This window comes from Aspergillus caelatus, assembly GCF_009193585.1.
Source record: "Aspergillus caelatus strain CBS 763.97 unplaced genomic scaffold BDV27scaffold_411, whole genome shotgun sequence".
Taxonomy (NCBI): domain Eukaryota; kingdom Fungi; phylum Ascomycota; class Eurotiomycetes; order Eurotiales; family Aspergillaceae; genus Aspergillus; species Aspergillus caelatus.
Genome location: NW_022475674.1, coordinates 293 through 17,951, shown reverse-complemented (window position 1 = coordinate 17,951; position 17,659 = coordinate 293). Strand labels below are relative to the sequence as shown.

General features: G+C 49.2%; 6 protein-coding genes across 6 annotated transcripts; 3 read left to right on the top strand and 3 right to left on the bottom strand.

Moving 5' to 3' along the window:
* Window positions 1-561: 561 nt before the first annotated feature.
* On the bottom strand, window positions 562-2,586 carry BDV27DRAFT_138827 (senescence-associated domain-containing protein). The gene is made up of 2 exons (XM_032069326.1): window positions 1,761-2,586; window positions 562-1,708 (listed from the first exon to the last, which is right to left on the bottom strand). The coding sequence occupies exons 1-2, from the start codon at window positions 2,377-2,379 to the stop codon at window positions 828-830; spliced, it is 1,500 nt and encodes a 499-aa protein (XP_031920802.1). The 5' UTR covers window positions 2,380-2,586; the 3' UTR covers window positions 562-827.
* Window positions 2,587-3,065: 479 nt separating this feature from the next.
* Window positions 3,066-5,680, top strand: BDV27DRAFT_151097 (acyl-CoA dehydrogenase/oxidase; the record flags this gene model as incomplete). Its single annotated transcript, XM_032071326.1, has 4 exons — window positions 3,066-3,854; window positions 4,191-4,297; window positions 4,397-5,245; window positions 5,314-5,680. The coding sequence occupies 4 exons, from the start codon at window positions 3,066-3,068 to the stop codon at window positions 5,678-5,680; spliced, it is 2,112 nt and encodes a 703-aa protein (XP_031920801.1).
* Window positions 5,681-6,560: 880 nt separating this feature from the next.
* On the bottom strand, window positions 6,561-7,614 carry BDV27DRAFT_151096 (uncharacterized protein; the record flags this gene model as incomplete). Its single annotated transcript, XM_032071325.1, has 3 exons — window positions 6,561-6,640; window positions 6,702-7,157; window positions 7,233-7,614. 3 exons carry the CDS (start codon window positions 7,612-7,614, stop codon window positions 6,561-6,563), a joined length of 918 nt encoding a protein of 305 aa, XP_031920800.1.
* A 2,867-nt stretch (window positions 7,615-10,481) lies between these two features.
* On the top strand, window positions 10,482-12,484 carry gwt1 (putative GPI anchor biosynthesis protein Gwt1). Its single transcript, XM_032069325.1, has 2 exons — window positions 10,482-10,893; window positions 10,957-12,484. The coding sequence occupies exons 1-2, from the start codon at window positions 10,798-10,800 to the stop codon at window positions 12,361-12,363; spliced, it is 1,503 nt and encodes a 500-aa protein (XP_031920799.1). The 5' UTR covers window positions 10,482-10,797; the 3' UTR covers window positions 12,364-12,484.
* Window positions 12,485-12,577: 93 nt separating this feature from the next.
* BDV27DRAFT_81482 (amidase) lies at window positions 12,578-14,830 on the top strand. The gene is made up of 3 exons (XM_032077672.1): window positions 12,578-12,745; window positions 12,883-13,469; window positions 13,536-14,830. Exons 1-3 carry the CDS (start codon window positions 12,621-12,623, stop codon window positions 14,651-14,653), a joined length of 1,830 nt encoding a protein of 609 aa, XP_031920798.1. The 5' UTR covers window positions 12,578-12,620; the 3' UTR covers window positions 14,654-14,830.
* Window positions 14,831-15,054: 224 nt separating this feature from the next.
* On the bottom strand, window positions 15,055-17,327 carry pdeA (3',5'-cyclic-nucleotide phosphodiesterase PDE1). The gene is made up of 3 exons (XM_032077671.1): window positions 16,887-17,327; window positions 16,000-16,685; window positions 15,055-15,945 (listed from the first exon to the last, which is right to left on the bottom strand). The coding sequence occupies exons 1-3, from the start codon at window positions 17,052-17,054 to the stop codon at window positions 15,219-15,221; spliced, it is 1,581 nt and encodes a 526-aa protein (XP_031920797.1). The 5' UTR covers window positions 17,055-17,327; the 3' UTR covers window positions 15,055-15,218.
* Between the last annotated feature and the right edge of the window lie 332 nt (window positions 17,328-17,659).

Here is a 17,659-nt window from a genome sequence, read left to right as displayed (position 1 = left end):
CTGGTAGGATAGAAAGCATTTGATTAAAGCTAATTACAAACGCAAGATAACGGACCCTTATATAAGGGTCTTTTGAAGGTCAAGGCAATAGATGGTTTTCTAAATATTGCAGTTCTTTCAGAGCCCATGCCTCGGGCCCTTCAGAGTTTCCCACCATCGCATAAACCAGGTAGTACTTTCAGTAAAGAAACTTATTGCCATGCTTACTGTAAAGGTTAGATAAATACAAAACTAACTATACGAGCTGTGTCCATTTCAGGAGTGGCAAGTCTATGAATTCTGCTTTCTGCCCACACCTTGCCAATGGAATATGTTTCTACTCGGATATTGGCTGAACATTTGGACCCTACTGCGGTGAAGATTTCTCTTACGTAGCTTAGTATTGGAGGTATCCACCCAGTAAGTAACGATGCGGAGATTCCGAGATACATCTACGTATTCCGTGCTCCGTATTCCGTACTTAACCATTGATAGGCTGAGAGTGGGCCTCGATCAAGGCAACCTACTACTCTCCACATGACAGGGCAAAGCGAAGAAGAAATATTCAAGAAACTTCTCGGGTTCAATGCTTAAAACGGATAGTTCTTTTCGAATATCTAATATGACTCTTGGACATAAAGTATGTTCCATAATAGGTATGTACAGGAATTTCAACTTTAAAACATTTAAGCCCGCTCTAACTGACATCAAGCTCCAAGTGACAAGAAGATCATGAAATGATGACCACAGGATTTAACTTCAATTCTTCAAAAACAAAATGAAGAAAACAAAATAATAGAAAGTCAAGATTTATGCCTAAATCCCTGTATATCGTTATCATGTATTATTCAATTTTTGCCCCTTGACATGCTTATTCCACCGAGCGACGTTGTGTTCGGAGCACCATAGGCGGGCGGTGGTGTAGGGGTGGGAGATGGACGTCTGGCAACGGGATCCCGTCCTGAGGTGTTATTGCTCCGACCTCCTGCAGCCGGGGGCACATCTCCGCCGTCACCACTACCGACTAGAACTTGCTTTCCGTTGCGCATGCGCCCGACAACCATACCCTTAGCTACGGACTTGAGGACTGCCTTACGGCTGACCCCCGTGGCATCGATGTAGACTAGTCCGACATTCTTCACACCCCCAGTCAAATCGCTCGCCACGGCGCCAGCTTCAGCTCCATACCGATGCCCGATCATCGTACTGGCAGCAGCAGAGCCGTGGGTTAGTACGGTGCGGGCACTTTGCTCAATACCGTCCGCCAGTGTCGAGAATGCGATCATTGATTTGTTTAGTATGCCCGGCTTGTAGTCGCCGTTCACTGCCTTGTCGCCTTTGCGCCTTGCATCGGGGTTGCGACGGGTCAACGAAGCACCGAAGTTCTGCGCAACCTTACCAACCTGGCCAACAGTCTTGGCTGAGAGGCCGGCGGCACCATGAGTGAAATTCCCAACCTTACGAACCCTTGAGTGAGTAGCCTCAGAGAAAGTCATTGGCTTTGGGTTAGGTTTGGTTTTTTGGGTAAAGGTTTCGGCCCCACTAGTCATCATATTGGCAACATATGAAGAACCAGTCACGATCAGACGAGAGGCCGTAGCAGAAGTTTGGACCAGTGTTGAGTTCTTATACGCAGGGTGCCGGGCCATCTGCAAGTATTCCTCAGACACGTTACTGACACTAACTTTGTTACCTTCGCCTTCTGCAGGGAGTTCTACCTCCACAGGCCCTAATGAAAAGTTAAGCATGGGTCACGCCTACAGAGAATATGGCTGACTTACGCTTAGAGCCAGGCGTCACGCCAGGTTTCTCAACAACATCATACCCTTCCATTTCACCAACAACACTGCCATCCTCTTCATCAACAAGCACTATCCGCCCATGAGGGTCCTTCCGATCAGGACTCGTGGACGAGACATAGCCTGCACCTGGCGCAAAGTCTGCTGGGTTGTACGGAGCATGGTCTTTTGGTGGGGCTGCGCGCTCCAGGAATGCGGTACACTGTGCCAGAATGGTCTCAAAAGTATCCACATCTTCCTGAGATACCTTATCAGGGCCGCTCCCAATGGCCGGAAATTGTATGCGAATGAACGCGCCTGCATCTGGACCCAAATCCCAGCGGGGGATCAAATAGCTGTTCGGCGGCTGGTGATAGATCTGTGTAGAGGCTGGAAGTGCCAGATCCAACTCCGGAGGGAGGTTAAGATGAAGATAGAAATCTTCTTCTGCTGGCGCATCGTGAGAGCTCTGAGGTGTAGAAGTACTTGTCGGAACCATTAAAAGGGAAAGGGTTTGAGGCCCTGATGGGGTGAGCTCGGATTCTTCGCCATTTTGGATATGGAAAGCAGTTATGTTGTTGACACTGTAGAGAAGGCGAGGGTCATGAGCGGTGCCCGACATGATATTGATAGAGTCTGAGATAACGTTGTACCCCTGTTTATTACCTAAAGCGGGGGTCTGTTGGTACTGCGGGGAAAATGATAACAGTCGTTAGTGTAAAGAAAGACGGAATGCTCTGGCGTGATTATCTCCAAGCAAGAAGTCACTGAGGATAATGTAGCTGTGAAAAAGAGTATCAAGAGGTATTCAATCTCTGGAGGACAGAGGCAACAATATATCTCTGTCAAGAGAAGTCTTGGTCTTCCTGGAGGGGCGCGTCGTCATAGCCAATGACGTTGTCAAAGTGACACTGTACTCTTGATTAGATAAGCATTGGGTCACCCCTTTTAGTTAATTACCCCTTTCAGGTCTCAACATTGCTGCGCCACAGGGTCATGAAGAATGCACCGCCACCGGTTCGATCGTCTTCTGTGCCATGAGTGGCTTGAAGCAAATGGAAACAAACTTCACCAACAATTTGCATGTGAATATTTCGTCTCTGTTGGGACATTCCTGAATATTCTGTATCTGTTGTTCGCTGGATGTGCCTCTTGCTGGTCGGGGATTCTTCCGCAAACCAGAGATGCGATTTTTCCCAACAGCACCACGTAGCTACTAGGCAGTGCTATTTCAGTCACAAGCTCCAGTTTTTCAGTATTAGTGGCGCTTAACATCAGCTCTCAAGAACATAGATATCTTGGCATCGAATGGCGTCTTTTCAGATCCTGTCTGACCTCCACCTAGAAGCCCCCAAGGCGTACGATTTATTTGACATCGCTCCCAAAGCGCCCTACCTGGCGCTTCTGGGCGATATCGGCAATGTCAAAGACGATGGTTTGTTTATCTTTCTTGAAGCTCAGCTTCAAAAGTTTCAGATCGTCTTTTTCCTCTTAGGAAACCATGAGCCTTACCATTCCAGTTGGACGACTGCGAGGGAAAGAATGCAAAAATTCTCTAACACCATTTACCAGAAACGAACGCAAGAAGGTCAGCTCCTGGGGGAGTTTGTGTTTATGGATCAGGCACGCTACGATATCTCCCCTCACATCACCGTTCTGGGCTGCATACTATACTCCAGAGTTCCCAAGAGTCAAGAAACTCATGTTAGCTTTGGCCTTAATGATTTTTATCACATTGAGGATTGGACGGTTGAGGCCCATTGCGCCGCTCATGAGGCGGACCGAACATGGCTTAACGATCAGGTTTCTCATATTGTGAAGTTGGAACCCCGTCGCAAGATAGTGATATTCAGTCATCATAGTCCAACCCTTGCCGCAGCGGCTGTTGACCCCGTGCATGCAAACAGCCCCATCTCTTCAGGGTTCGCAACGGACATCGCAGAAGAACCATGTTGGAAGAATACTCAAGTGTGTCTCTGGGCATTTGGACATACGCACTACAATTGCGATTTCATAGATGACAAGACTGGGAAACGACTTGTGGCGAATCAGAGGGGGTACTACTTCGCTCAGTCGAAGGCGTTCGATCCAGAGAAAGTAGTCAATGTTGAATAAATGGAGTAGATCATGACATGAAAACAAATCACCGGAAGATTATCTTCGTTCCGTAGTAAAGCGAAATTGATCATGAAGAGGAAATTCTGGTCCCGCGGGCCATTGAAAGTAAGGCCGCGGGCAACCCATGGGGAAGCAAGCAAGCTTACATGCTGGGGCCGCGGTTAACCGAGGTTCATCTGCGGCGCCCTCGTGATTTCGCTCCAACACCCTCTTCTTCCCCAGCTCACTTCTCCTCTCTTTCCTTTCCCCCCTCTTTTCTGTGCAGTCAAGCATTTGATTCCGTGCCTCTAGCTAGTCTTAACTTACCTATTTCAGTCCCCTGCGATGGCGTCCATCACCCGTGCGTTGCGGCCTTTGTGCCGGACTACTCCCTCCTTCCGCATGGCCGCAAGACGGCCATTGCCCTCTCATTTAGCTCGGAGGTGTGTTTCCCCAGTGGTTTGCTCACGACTGCTTTGTCCAATAGCATAGACTCTCAAAATGTATGTGCATGTCATCACTAACTACCATTGAATGTACAGTACACATGCATTCTCTACCACATCCCGCCGGCGGGATGTCGACTTGTCCACTCTGACACCAACCCCAATCACCCTTCTGTCCGAAACAGAGTCGATGATGGCCGACACAGTGTCAAAGTTCGCTCAGGAGCAGATTGGACCTAAGGTCCGAGACATGGATGAGGCGGAAGCCATGGACCCCGCCATTGTCGAGCAGCTGTTCGAGCAAGGGTTGATGAGTATTGAGGTCCCCGAGGAATACGGTGGAGCGGGCATGAACTTTACATCCGCCATCGTGGCGATCGAGGAACTGGCAAGGATTGACCCTAGCGTCAGTGTCATGGTCGATGTTCACAACACACTCGTGAACACGGCTATCATGAAATATGGTGATGCCCAGGCGAGGCGGACGTGGCTGCCCAAGCTGTCCACCGGCACTGTGGGCTCATTCTGTCTGTCTGAGCCTGCATCTGGATCGGATGCTTTCGCTCTGCAGACCAAGGCTGAGAAACTTGCCGATGGATATAAGCTGAATGGTTCGAAGATGTGGATCACCAACGCTATGGAGTCTGGTGTATTTATCGTTTTCGCCAACCTTGACCCCAGCCAAGGGTACAAAGGTATCACTGCATTTATTGTCGAGAAGGATACACCAGGGTTCTCTATTGCCAAGAAGGAGAAGAAGTTGGGCATCCGCGCCAGCAGCACCTGCGTGCTCAACTTCGACGACGTGGTGATTCCCAAGAGCAACCTCCTGGGTGAAGAAGGACAGGGCTACAAATACGCCATCAGCGTTCTTAACGAGGGTCGCATTGGTATTGCTGCTCAGATGACTGGGTTGGCACTGGGTGCCTGGGAGAATGCTGCTCGGTAAGGACAGCTCGGACGTGCTTTTTTTGACATCATGCAGAAGAACTTTTACTAACTTTCGACGACAGCTATGTCTGGAACGACCGCCGTCAGTTTGGTCAGCTCATTGGAACTTTCCAAGGCATGCAGCATCAGTTGGCTCAGGCCTACACCGAAATTGCTGCAGCACGTGCTTTAGTTTATAACGCCGCACGCAAGAAGGAAGCAGGTCAAGATTTCGTCCAGGACGCCGCAATGGCCAAGCTCTACGCATCACAGGTTGCAGGCCGCGTATCCGGCTCTGCAGTAGAATGGATGGGCGGAATGGGCTTTGTGCGCGAGGGTATCGCAGAGAAGATGTTCCGTGATAGCAAGATCGGCGCTATCTATGAAGGAACCAGCAATATCCAGCTGCAGACCATCGCGAAACTTCTGCAGAAGCAGTATACTAACTAAAACTAACTAAATGTGGATCCCTGTTATTCTTGATTTTGCTAGATACCTGGCCTGTGTCTTTGAGGGATGTAGTCGCTTGATGACCACAAGATACATGATACACTTCTGCTGATATTAGAGTTATGAACAGTTTGTATGATAAACTAGCATTTGGTTTAAAAAAAAAAAAAAAAAAACCGGCAGTTGAACATTCTATTTATAAACAGACTTTTGCTGTAGAGTGATGTGATAGGTTTTATCTGATAAGTCGAACCCCTCGATAAGGCTACTCTGTCCCTTACTTTAAATTTGGCCTTTGGTGGGGTCGAAGGCGTCAGCACCGGGACATATGCCGATGGATTTTACTGTATAATTCCTTCCCTCATTGCAGAGCTCATACTGTGTTCTTAAAAAAAAAAAAAAAAAGAAAAGAAAACCCAGGGGAAACCTAGTAGGTATTCGAGGTATCGTGAATGCCCGAGAGCCCTGCACCGGAATACAGAACATATTCATTTCAAGACTTCGTAATGTAAATGGTTTGGCAGTTATCATTAATCATTTCCGTCAGGCGGGTGACTGATCAGTTTATAGGTATTATACTCCAGGCTATCACTTTTATGATAAGAGAATATAGCCCGCTATAGTGTGTAGTGCTGAGTCTGGAGGACCCATAGCGATAGTGAGCAAGGCGCCATTCAAAGGGCCTTCCATGCATTTGAGCCGACAGTAGAGAAGAAAAGTTAGTTACCACGGCAAGGGGCGGTTAAGACCAGCGTAGGCATTGATAGCCCATGGACAGGCCGGTACAGAAGGTCGAATGTTTGTGTCGTGCGTCAACCACACGGATATACTCATCGCGTACTGGGTACCGGTGGCAAATTTGTTCGTAGGTATTTAGGTCTCAACTAAAAAATACCACCTTTAATGACCACCTGCCAACGGAATCACTGTCGACGATCCCAGTCATAGCTGTAATCGTTTCTTGGGGGTTGTTCCGGGACTTGTTGGTATTGTTGGGCGGCGTGAATAACGGGATACCCACGAAGGTCCCGTTCTGATGGAATAGTTGGCACGGACATTGATCGTTGACTCGTCGTACATTGCACGACGTGTTGAGGGTTGTGTGGATGCTCGCCTCGGTGTACTTGGCTGGGACCACCTCCTGGGTACAAGTGTGAATATGAGTGGAAATTGGAATCAGGAGGACGACCACCGGGGCGATTAAAGCTGGCTTGGGGTGCTGCAACAGCCATCGGGTTCGACGTTTGTAACTGGCCTTCGAACATAAAAGGTTCTACCCTATTCGAGTAATCTGCGTCCGACGATTCACAGATAGAAGGTGACCCTGTGGAACCGTATTGTTGCCAGTCAGGCGCAACAGAGACCTGGCTGGATGCCGAAAGAGCCGATGGAGTCCTGGAAACTGGATTTACTCTCAAGGATTCTGTGAATTGAGAAGGAAGCACTGGCCCGGAAGGGGTATTGTATGAGCCCTCGGCTGCTCCAGAGACGGTCAGCCATGGTCGCATTGTAACCGCACCACATGACAAGCGGCAAGGACGATATCACACACCTGGGCTTGAATAGGCTTGTCCGCTTCTTGCCAAAGCTAGCTGTTGTTTTAAAGCCCTGATCTCGTTTTCCAAGGCAGTGTTTCTTCGGACAACATGATCATATTGTTCCCCTTTCAATTTTAACTCCGCTACTTGGTGCTCCAGGCGTTCGATATGCTCCTTTGTCCGTTGCCGAATAGTCCTTTGGGCCTCCCGATCGTTGGCGCGCTTTCTTTCGAGTTGTTCTGCCGAGAGAGACGTCACCTTTCGCGTCCCAGCACGGGACTCTCGTTTCTTAGGCTGGGGGTCTGGGATGGAAGCCATCATGTGCTTGCTACAGTAGCCGACTGAGTGTCCGAGGGTGGGGGTAGCGCGTCCTTTGAGGATGACAAGCATAAACATCGAAGAGATGAATGTGATACATCCCAGTTTCTGGGGCAGGCTACAGGGATCGTATCATCCAGGACCTCAGGATGCGACTATGGTTGTGCCATGTGCGTGGATCGCACTAAAATATGGTGTGCATGCCCAAGCGAACGAGGGAAGAACCACTTGATAGAAAGCGGGTGGATAGAGGAGAAGTTGTATCCTTCGTTTTTTTGTGACGGCCACGAAAAAGGCTCGTTCTTGCGGGAAGGTGAGCCCGCAAAGCCTCATCTGGCCGGGTACTTTTGGAACTAGGCACATTCTGGGCCTAAAATACCTAATAGTAGCTTGGGTCTCCAGATTGTCGCTAAGAGTAAGGGTCGATACCCGAGCAGATGAGCTCCCAACAATAAAATCCCCCTGTTAAACAACGGTCCCTCGGCCGTGAAGAACGCCAATGGGCGTGCGCAGAGGACAGAAAACCCTGTAAGAGGGGGCGTCGATTACGACGGGTGTAGCGCCTTTCCTCCAACAAGATATTACTATGGGTCTGGCGCGATGCTATGTGCATTTTCCGGCCCTCCCGACCTACAAGTTCTGTTCTAATTTGCAATTAGCAATCCCCCGGCACCCTTACCTACTACCCTAGCTAATAGACGGGGTTGCTTGACGCTGGAGTCTTTCTGATAGGCCGGAGCCAGTCATGCATAGTGATACTGCGCCGCGCTACCCATGTATCGAAATGGGCTGGCTGGCATTGCTTTCAGAGAGAACTTCGGTCTTCTTGAACTTTTATCGAGCCGATAGCCGTACAGACAGAATCTATCAACAGGTGGACCCGAGGAACCCCAGGCCACATGGTGAGGCTGGCTCAACACCTCCAAGAAAATCATCCAGAGCCACAGGAAACTTTGATATTGTTTCCACCGATGAATTTTACCGGCATTTGAAACACCCAGAACCGTAAAGGACGGTTCGGGTCTTGTTCCCCCCCTGCGAAAAAAGGAAGGAGCCTGCCATATTTCGCGCGTAAGGGTTTCCCACACTTAAGCCCACTTGCCCACGAGGTGTGGAATGCATCAGAAACGATCATCAGCCCTTTATTTGAAAAGAGCGAGTGATTCCCTGGGATCTGCCAGTCTTGGCGATAGCCAGATGAACGAGAAGCTCTTTGGTCAATAAGATTCAACGAATCGTACGTCATCCATCTTAGCGCCACAAGCCGGATCACTTTCCTACGCCCAACATGGAAGGCTGTATCCAAACTTGAGCGTGGGTGTAGCCCTCTCGGATCTTGGACGGAGCCATGAAACCATGGGTGGTGCTGACCACGAGGCAAGTAGATCGACTCCACTTGCGAATGGACTCGTTCAAGTCTAACTACGATTCGTTGGGCCGAAGCGGAAAAGATTTGGAGGGACCATAAAGGTTGCCCTAGCTCATCGAGAGGCGGCAGAAGTTTGTTGGACCAACAAGATCCCGAGAGTTAAGTTAATCCTCCATAAGAAATCGTCCTTAGTACTGGGGAGAATGACCAAGGGATGGGGAAAACGAAGGGGTGGTCAAAAAAGAAAAAAGAAAAAAGAAATTCCTATTTCTCTTTTTGGGTGCGGCGCAGTCAACAGGAGGCCTAATCGATGCATGACGCACCCACAAATGTCCCTACGACGGTTAGTAGTCTAGAATTCATAATCGATGGGGGTACATTAAGAGATCCCACCTTTTTATTTTCTTTTCTTTTCTTTTTTTTTTTTTTTGAGGCCCCCCCCTTTTTTTTTTTTCCACAGACCCGTTCGGTTATTTGAAATCTCCGAATCATTTGTCCCCGAGATCAATTTCTGAATCTCCTTTACGAAGTATATGTCACATATGACGTATACTAACAGCGAGGTATCAAGGAAAATATTGTTGTGTTCCCGATGTTATAGACAGTGCCGAGAATACCCCAGAGTGCGCAAGTGATGTTTGTCTAAACAATAGCATGCAGTGGATGTTGTATTAATGCCGTGTGTGGTGGGCCCCTATCATTGCTGCACAACATTTCAGAATAGCCTAACAGCATCTGCGCCTTTTTGTTGGCGAAAGTGGTCGTTTACATTCCTGGAAATCGACGATGATCGACTTCGCGGTGTTCGGAATCGACAGGTGGTTTTGTGTGAATGACAGACATGGATATTTTGAGAAGCCTCCCTGTTTCAAATATAATCCAGCCTCTAATCTCATGGTTTATTAACGTTAGTCACTATTTCTGACCATCAGAAAGCAAGGGTAGCGTCGCTCCCGTACCAATCATTGACCATCCTCCACGGAACTGGTTCATGGTAAGTTGGTTCTGGGATGCAGGCTCCAAGCCTAGTGTTGAACTAGAGAATCTACCTCCGTTCGATGGTCGACACTATCATGATCAAAGGCTTATGGGACTGTTATCCCTTAGTATCTCGTGTCTCTTACGTAGACAGGGTGTGTAGCCAGCCATATGTCCCATGGTATGCGACCTGGGAGATCAAAAGCGATCGGAAATAAATAAATAAAATAAAATAAAATAAAATAAAAATAAAAACAAAAATAAAATAAACCCAACGTTGGTGGACACGAGTCATGACTTGATGCTAAGAGGAAAGTTAAGTACGAGAGGGGTCCTTTAAGTTAGTTAGTTTCTTTTTGCTTCACCCCTTGGCCTTTTTTTCTCTCCGACCCTCTATGCCATCAAATGCCGGCTTGACGAGATATTCTTCGCTGTGAGGTTGTCCAAGCAAGAATTAATTGAGCAGCGCGGCTTTTGTTTCAAGAAGATGATGCCAACGAGTCAGTCTAGCTATGGCTATTGCCAGCGTCTGAGAGGCTCGCTTGTTCAAGTAAAGCGATGGGGAATCGCGTGGAAGTTGGCAGAATATGATTGATCGATCAACCGCGGGCAGTGAACAATTGCTAGAGGAGAAAAGGCAACTGGTGTAATCTGATTACCATACACTGTAACAATGGGCAGCCCCGCACGCCCCTGCATTGTTTACCTGGGTACCGTACAGTAATGTACAGGAATATGCTTTTCGATGCATTCCGATAGTTGTCATCTTATTATCCGACAGTTTTTCTCTCTCGAATGTGCAGCTTCTCGCTTAGTATGGGTCGACTGACGACGAGATTATATCTAATTCTCCAGAACTGAATTGAATTGAGGGGGCTACTAGAAAGGAAGCTTTAACGCGCAGGCTCAGCAACATGGATTCGAGTTATAAAGCTCGAAAAGAGGCATTCGTGTCTAATCTCGCAGGTGGAAGCATCCTGGAGATCAACGCCGTCACCCTCGTTGCTCCTGTGAGTGGCGCTCTTGACCTCACTCTATGGTTGCGCCTCGGCTAACACACTTAAACCAACCAGGCCTCAGTTCTTCTCTGGTCGGTACTCCAGTCTCGTCTTTCCTTCTTCAATCCCTATGGTGCGCCGGCATTAGTCACCGACTTCTTCCTGAACGTGTTGTCCATTCTCTTTGCAACTACACTCTATTCATCTGCGCCATGGACCCTAAATATCCTCCTAGCCCTTCCAGCTCTCATACTACTCTTCACTTCGACGCCTACCCGCACGCAACAGAAAGCTAAACCTCCGCGCCCATCAGCTGCAGCCAAGACGAATGCCCCAAATCATGCATCTAACTCGTTCGAACCATTGCCCGTTCACCCGTTTCTCACAACATATCGTGCCGCCATGATGGTCATCACATGCGTTGCTATCTTAGCGGTTGACTTTCGCATCTTCCCTCGGCGGTTCGCGAAGGCTGAGAACTGGGGCACATCTCTCATGGATCTTGGAGTTGGATCGTTTGTATTTTCGAGCGGGGTGGTCTCTGCTCGTTCAATTCTTAAAGGTCGGAACAGCCATTCTAAGAAGGTTGCCCTGTGGCAGAGGTTGACAACCTCCACACGACACTCAATCCCTTTGCTCGTACTTGGGTTGATCCGGTTATACAGCGTCAAAGGTCTCGACTATGCAGAACATGTAACAGAATACGGAGTGCACTGGAACTTCTTCTTCACATTGGGTCTCCTGCCCCCATTTGTGGAAATCTTCGACGCCCTAGCTACAATCATTCCATCCTACGAGATCCTGTCCCTGGGTATTGCGGTCCTGTATCAGGTAGCCCTGGAATCAACAGATCTCAAGGGCTACATTCTTGTCTCTCCCCGTGGGCCGGATCTACTTTCTAAAAATCGGGAAGGTGTTTTCTCCTTTCTGGGATACCTTGCAATCTTCCTTGCTGGGCGTGCGATTGGCATCAGAATCATCCCACGCGGAACGTCGCCGTCACGGTCGCCTCAACAAGCCAGGAAGAGTGTGCTTATTAGTCTGGGACTGCAATCTCTGGTTTGGACCACACTTTTCGCATTTAATTCCACGTATGCGATGGGTTTTGGGGCCAACATCCCAGTTTCGCGCCGTCTGGCTAACATGCCTTATGTGCTCTGGGTGTCCGCCTTCAACAATGCTCAACTCTTCCTTTTCTGCCTCCTCGAGAGTACGTTTTTTCCCTCCATCCACCGGGAAACTGGGAAGGACGGCGAGCTTGAACGGACTTCATTTGCGACAAGCCGCATCATGTCAGCTTTCAACAAGAACGGACTAGCATTGTTTCTCGTAGCAAATCTCCTCACGGGGGCTGTGAATTTGAGCGTCCCCACACTCGACGTCACCACTGCGCATGCCATGGCGGTCTTGATCGCATATGTGGCCATCATAACTGGTGTCGCATTGGCACTGGACAGAGCTAACATCAAGCTCAGCCTGTGAAAGCATAGAATTGCCTATATAATAATTGTGTAGAATAATCATGGACAAATATGTACAAGTACGAACTTTAAACTTTAAATAAATAAATCAATGGAGTCGATCGGTGATCTTTATGATGTGACATGGTGGCTTGGCGCTGGACCACATGCTGAACCGCGGTCCATTTGATTGATCAACAAGCTGATTTAAACCCATCATCGCTACATTTTCTCACGTTCCTCTCAGCTCTGGGGTCGAAAGATTGCCCACATTTCACGATGAGTTCCCAACCGCAGTTTGTCCACTATCCCGAGGTCCGTGAAGGACCGTCCGTCCCCTACAAGAATGAAGACCAATCGATCCCCGTCTTTCGCGGCCTCCCTCTAGCTATCGGAGCTACACTGTAAGCTTTATATCAACCAAACATTTCTCCCTTTTTTTTTTTTTTTTTTTTTAATAAAAAAAAAAATTGATAATAAAAAAGGACGAGGGGTATGGATCACTGTAACGAGATTTCAACTAACATTTTATCCCAATCAGCATTCACAACGTGAACTTCATCCAAAGTTACTTCTGGCGCAATGCCGGTTTCGACATCATCCACAATATCCCCCATTTAAAGCAGTACCCTGCCCGCTACGATCCTACCGTTATCCCCGTCCTCGAGAATAAGCTCAATATTTCCTTATCCCCAGCTGAACTACCCATCCCAACTCAAAGAAGGAATGGGCTTTCGGGTTACTATACCTCTGCCGATTACCATGCGCTGTATAAATCCGGCGAATTAACCCCCATCGCCGTGGCCGAAACGCTGATGCCCCTAATCCGTCGGGATGCGAAACCTCCCGGCAAGCATTCCGTTGCATTTCTAGATTCGCAGGTCGAGCGAGTTCGTGCTGCGGCGGAGGCGTCGACAAAGAGATACAAGGATGGGAAGCCGCTGGGTCCGCTGGACGGAGTACCAGTTGTCGTGAAAGATGAAGTGCATATTGAAGGGTATCGACGGACCCTGGGGAGTAAATTGGATTTCACAGGCGAGTTCACGGGGACGTCATGGTGTGTGAAGAAATGGGAAGAGGCCGGCGCAACCATTGTCGGGAAGACGACCATGCACGAATTGGGTCTGGGTAAGCCATGTCTATAATATTTGCTACCCATGTAAAAGAGCAGCGTTGCTAACTCCGGCAACACAGATACCAATAACAACAACCCCAATCACGGAACACCTCGGAATCCCCATAACCGCAACTACTACTGTGGCGGCTCGTCCGGCGGGTCCGGCTACGCCGTCAGCGCAGGCCTGGTGCCCATCGCCCTGGGCGCAGATGGCGGAGGCTCAATCCGGATCCCCTCGTCCTTCTGTGGTATCTGGGGTCTGAAGCCATCACATGGCCGCATTAGCGCGACGCCAACCGTCTCCCTCGCGCAAACAGTCGGCGTCTACGGCCCCATGGCAGCCAGCATTGACGATCTGGCCCTCGCATACCGCATCATGGCAGCGCCAGCACCCGCAGAGCAAGACCCATCGTCCGCATCTTTCCCCGACCCCCTCACCGCCCTGCAAGCCTGGTCCTCCAAACCGCGCACCAAAACCATCGGCATCGCCCGCGACTGGATCGACCGGGCTGAGCCTCCCGTCCGCGCCGTCTTCGACCGAGCCCTAGACTTCTACCGCAAACAAGGCTACGACGTCATCGACATCACGATCCCTTACCTCCCCGAAGGCCAGCGCGCCCACGTCCTCACCATCATGACGGAAATCGCCTCGGGCCTCACCCCCGACCAGATCGGCAAGCTATCAGCCCCCAACAAGGTCCTCGTCTCCATGGGCATGTGGCAGATTTCCGGCCAGGATTTCCTCGCCTCCCAGCGCCTCCGCAGTATCATCATGTGCCATCTCGCCTATTTGTTCAGGAAACACCCCGCGCTCCTTATTCTCACCCCCAGTACGCCCATCCCCGGCTGGAAGATTAACGGTGAGGCGGACCTTTCGCGCGGCTTGTCGGACGGGAAGTCCTCCGTGCGCAATATGGAGTACGTGTGGTTAGCTAATTTCACCGGTTGTCCGGCTATCAACTGTCCTGCTGGGTATGTGCAGGATACTCGTGTGCCCGTTGGTTTGATGGCTATGGGTGAATGGGGTACTGAAGAGGATCTTATTGCTTTTGCTAGAGATGGTGAGGCCATCCTGGATCTCCCTGAGAATCAATTGTCTAGTAAAGGTCAGGTGGGTGAGCAATCCACGGGTCTGAGGATCCCTCACGGTGAAGGGTCTCTGTGGGAAGATGTAATTGCTTCGGCAAGAGAGTAAAATCGTAGGTAAGTTCGTTCTATACTGCCTTCTTGTTCTATACTTGGCACTATAGTTGATTGTTATAATGATTATACTTAAAATACCTAGTCGATGGTGCATTGCTTGCTCGACGAAGAGGTGTTGGTACCGCCGCCAAAGCTTTAGTATAATTGTTGTACTTGTTGAAACTATAGACATCAGAACACGAGTATGAACAGTAAAGGAAACTGAAAACAGTCAAAATCTGTGGATACATTGCGCTTGCTGTCCAGTCGTGAAAGGACTATTTCGTAACATTTCGTAACATACATAGATAGAGCACCGAGAAAAGCAAACGTATGTACATCGGTGAGCAACGATGAAACTTAGAAGATGGCCCAGCCCTACGTCAAAAACAATGCGTGTGACACCAAGATCATAGAGCGAATCAGTCTCTGCGTATGGGGAGCCTCCTGGTATGATGAGGAAGACACAGGCACTTTCTTATATCACAGTCCCGGGTCGCATGGCGCCTGTGAACATAGTTCGTACAGAGTACATGGGGCCCAGAAAATCAGATAGAAACTTCGTCGGTCTGCCGCCATCAAATCTGAACACTCTCGCCTCGTTTGGGAGCATGGAATTCGCATCCTAGATTAGCAGCCTCCGCCTGGTCTCGAAGCTGTGTAACGATCGTATCACTTGGACACGGGCCACCATCCATGTCTTCTTTAATGTGAATGAGATAAACCTTTAAGTTAATCAAAGGTGCCTCATCATGCGGCCAGTTAGACTCCTCAGTCAGGGCTCCCGTAGCCCCAGTACCAGAAGGGTCAGTGGAACTGCCGGGCACTGCCTGGGGGGCGCTGGTAATAGCCGTTGTAGAAGCCCCGGGAAGCACGTCTTGTGACCGCCGAGTCTTAGGGCTCGTTGGCTGCGAGTCTGCGGGTGTTTCTCTGCTAGGGCGTTTGCGTTTTCCAGTCCCCAAGCCGCTTGGGTATTTGACCTTAACAACCTCGCTAGCCAGCACCTTGAGTTCTGCGACTAAGTGTCGGGGGCAAAGATGGCCGTACAAGGACTCATCCTCCACATCATCAGTATAAGAGCATTCGATAAAGATCGCGCGTAGTTTCCCTGAAGCTATACGAGGAGCTGCCGCCTCCCAAACACGCCTGTTGCGGGGCTCGACTGAGATCGAATCAGGTTCAACGTCACCGAAAATGATAATCTCGCGACCCGAGTTTTGTTCGCGTATGAAAAATGCAGAGCTTTCAACGCTCATCCAGGTATCTCTCGGGTTTGAGGGTCTATGCATGGCCGGAGACATGTACCTATGTAATTCGTTCATTTAGTGCTACGGGTAAAATCCGAAGGACCAAACTTACCCTGGCTCTTCTTGAGTCAAAGAGATCGCGGCTCTTGAAGCCGAACGCATCATAAATGGATCACCCAGGTACATTGCGTTACTTAACGAGCGCCGCATCTCGGCTTCCGGGGCATAGTGTCTCCTAGTACACCCATGACTGACACCAAAACACCTGTAGTACAAGCCCTCACAAGCCCGGGTATAGCCTTTCATTTCATCCCGGCCCATCCTTGGGTTGCCTCCCTCTTGCAAGCGTTGGTAGGTGATCAGACCTGCACCGCCGTCTTCGTCTGAGAGGTTTGGCCAGATCACTTCATTAAAAATATGGGTCTTGATAGCGGAGATGACAGAAGGAAGTGCAGCCACTGTCTTGGGACCGTTTGTTGCCTCTAGAATTGGTGAGTTCATGGCGAATCCAGAGAAATGGTCTAAGTGCGGATGAGTGACCAAGATGGGTCCAATGACTTCTCGCAGGATGTGTGCTGCATTTGCTGGAGCAGTCTGAAAAGGTAAAGGCATTCCGGTAAACGGGCCAGTCTGAACTATCATCTCATCCATGTCATTGCGTGTTTCTAGGATATGAATGATTCCACTGAGTAAGGTTCCCGCATCGACTGCAATCACGGTGTCTGGTCTCCAGCTGGTTGATGTCGACCGGACAAGAAGCCCCGTGACTCGATCCTCCCGTGGGCCTCCTGTTGGACCCTGTTGAGAAAAGTTAGCGCTCAACTTATCTGTCGAATCCCAAGAGTGGCATGATACCGCGGAAACGATGGAGCGCCGAGGGTGGTTTAGGCAAGAGCCACAAGACCTTGTCCTTCGGATACGAAACCATCATGTGAATTGGGACAGAACGGTGATTTAGGGAATGGGAAATGTTAAACATGAAATATAGGCTAAACTTACCAAGACAATTACTTGTAAATCTCCTTTTCCGGGCTCGGGGGCTCTCCCAAACGGACCCGTTGTAAGGGCTTCAACATCGAGCTCTGGGCCTGCAATATCCTGCTTTGATCTACCCCTCCCTTTTCCTCTTCCTGAAGCCCGTTTACCTCGTGACTGATTCATTCTCATTTGTATGTAATCAAGGAAAAAGAGACTTTTTTCTTCCGTAAACAGATATGGAGAACAAGAATCTAATCTGTGGAGGCGCCGAATATTAAATGTGGTATTTTTCTGTGTTGATCAATTTGCTCTGCTTGGATCACACACACACACACAGAGAGAGAGAGAGAGAGAGAGCGTAAAGGCGACTGCAACGTTTAAAGTTGAAAGGAAGATTAAAAGTTAATGCAGTGTCCGTCATCCGGTCGACAACTATTTCATTGCTTCTGCTCGTCAGAAATATAGCGAAATGGCAGACCTCGCGCAGTTTCGTGTCGCACACAATTTCGCAATTGAAGTACGGTAAGAAGATGCGCAATGGTTCTGCAGGTCCTTAGGTGTGGTCTGGTTGAGTGCAGGACTGGCGGAATTATTCGAGCACTAGCGAACGGTTGTGAGATCTCCCGTCGCGACATGTAACGATGATCATTGCTGAAGACTCACCGACAAAGAGCTTCTAGAAACGAAGAAACCGGGTCAATGCATCCACAAATTGATTGCAATTGCCTTCGGTAAGATTGCTACTGCTCACAGAATCCCCGACAAGACTCATGTTACGCAAGCCAGAACTTATT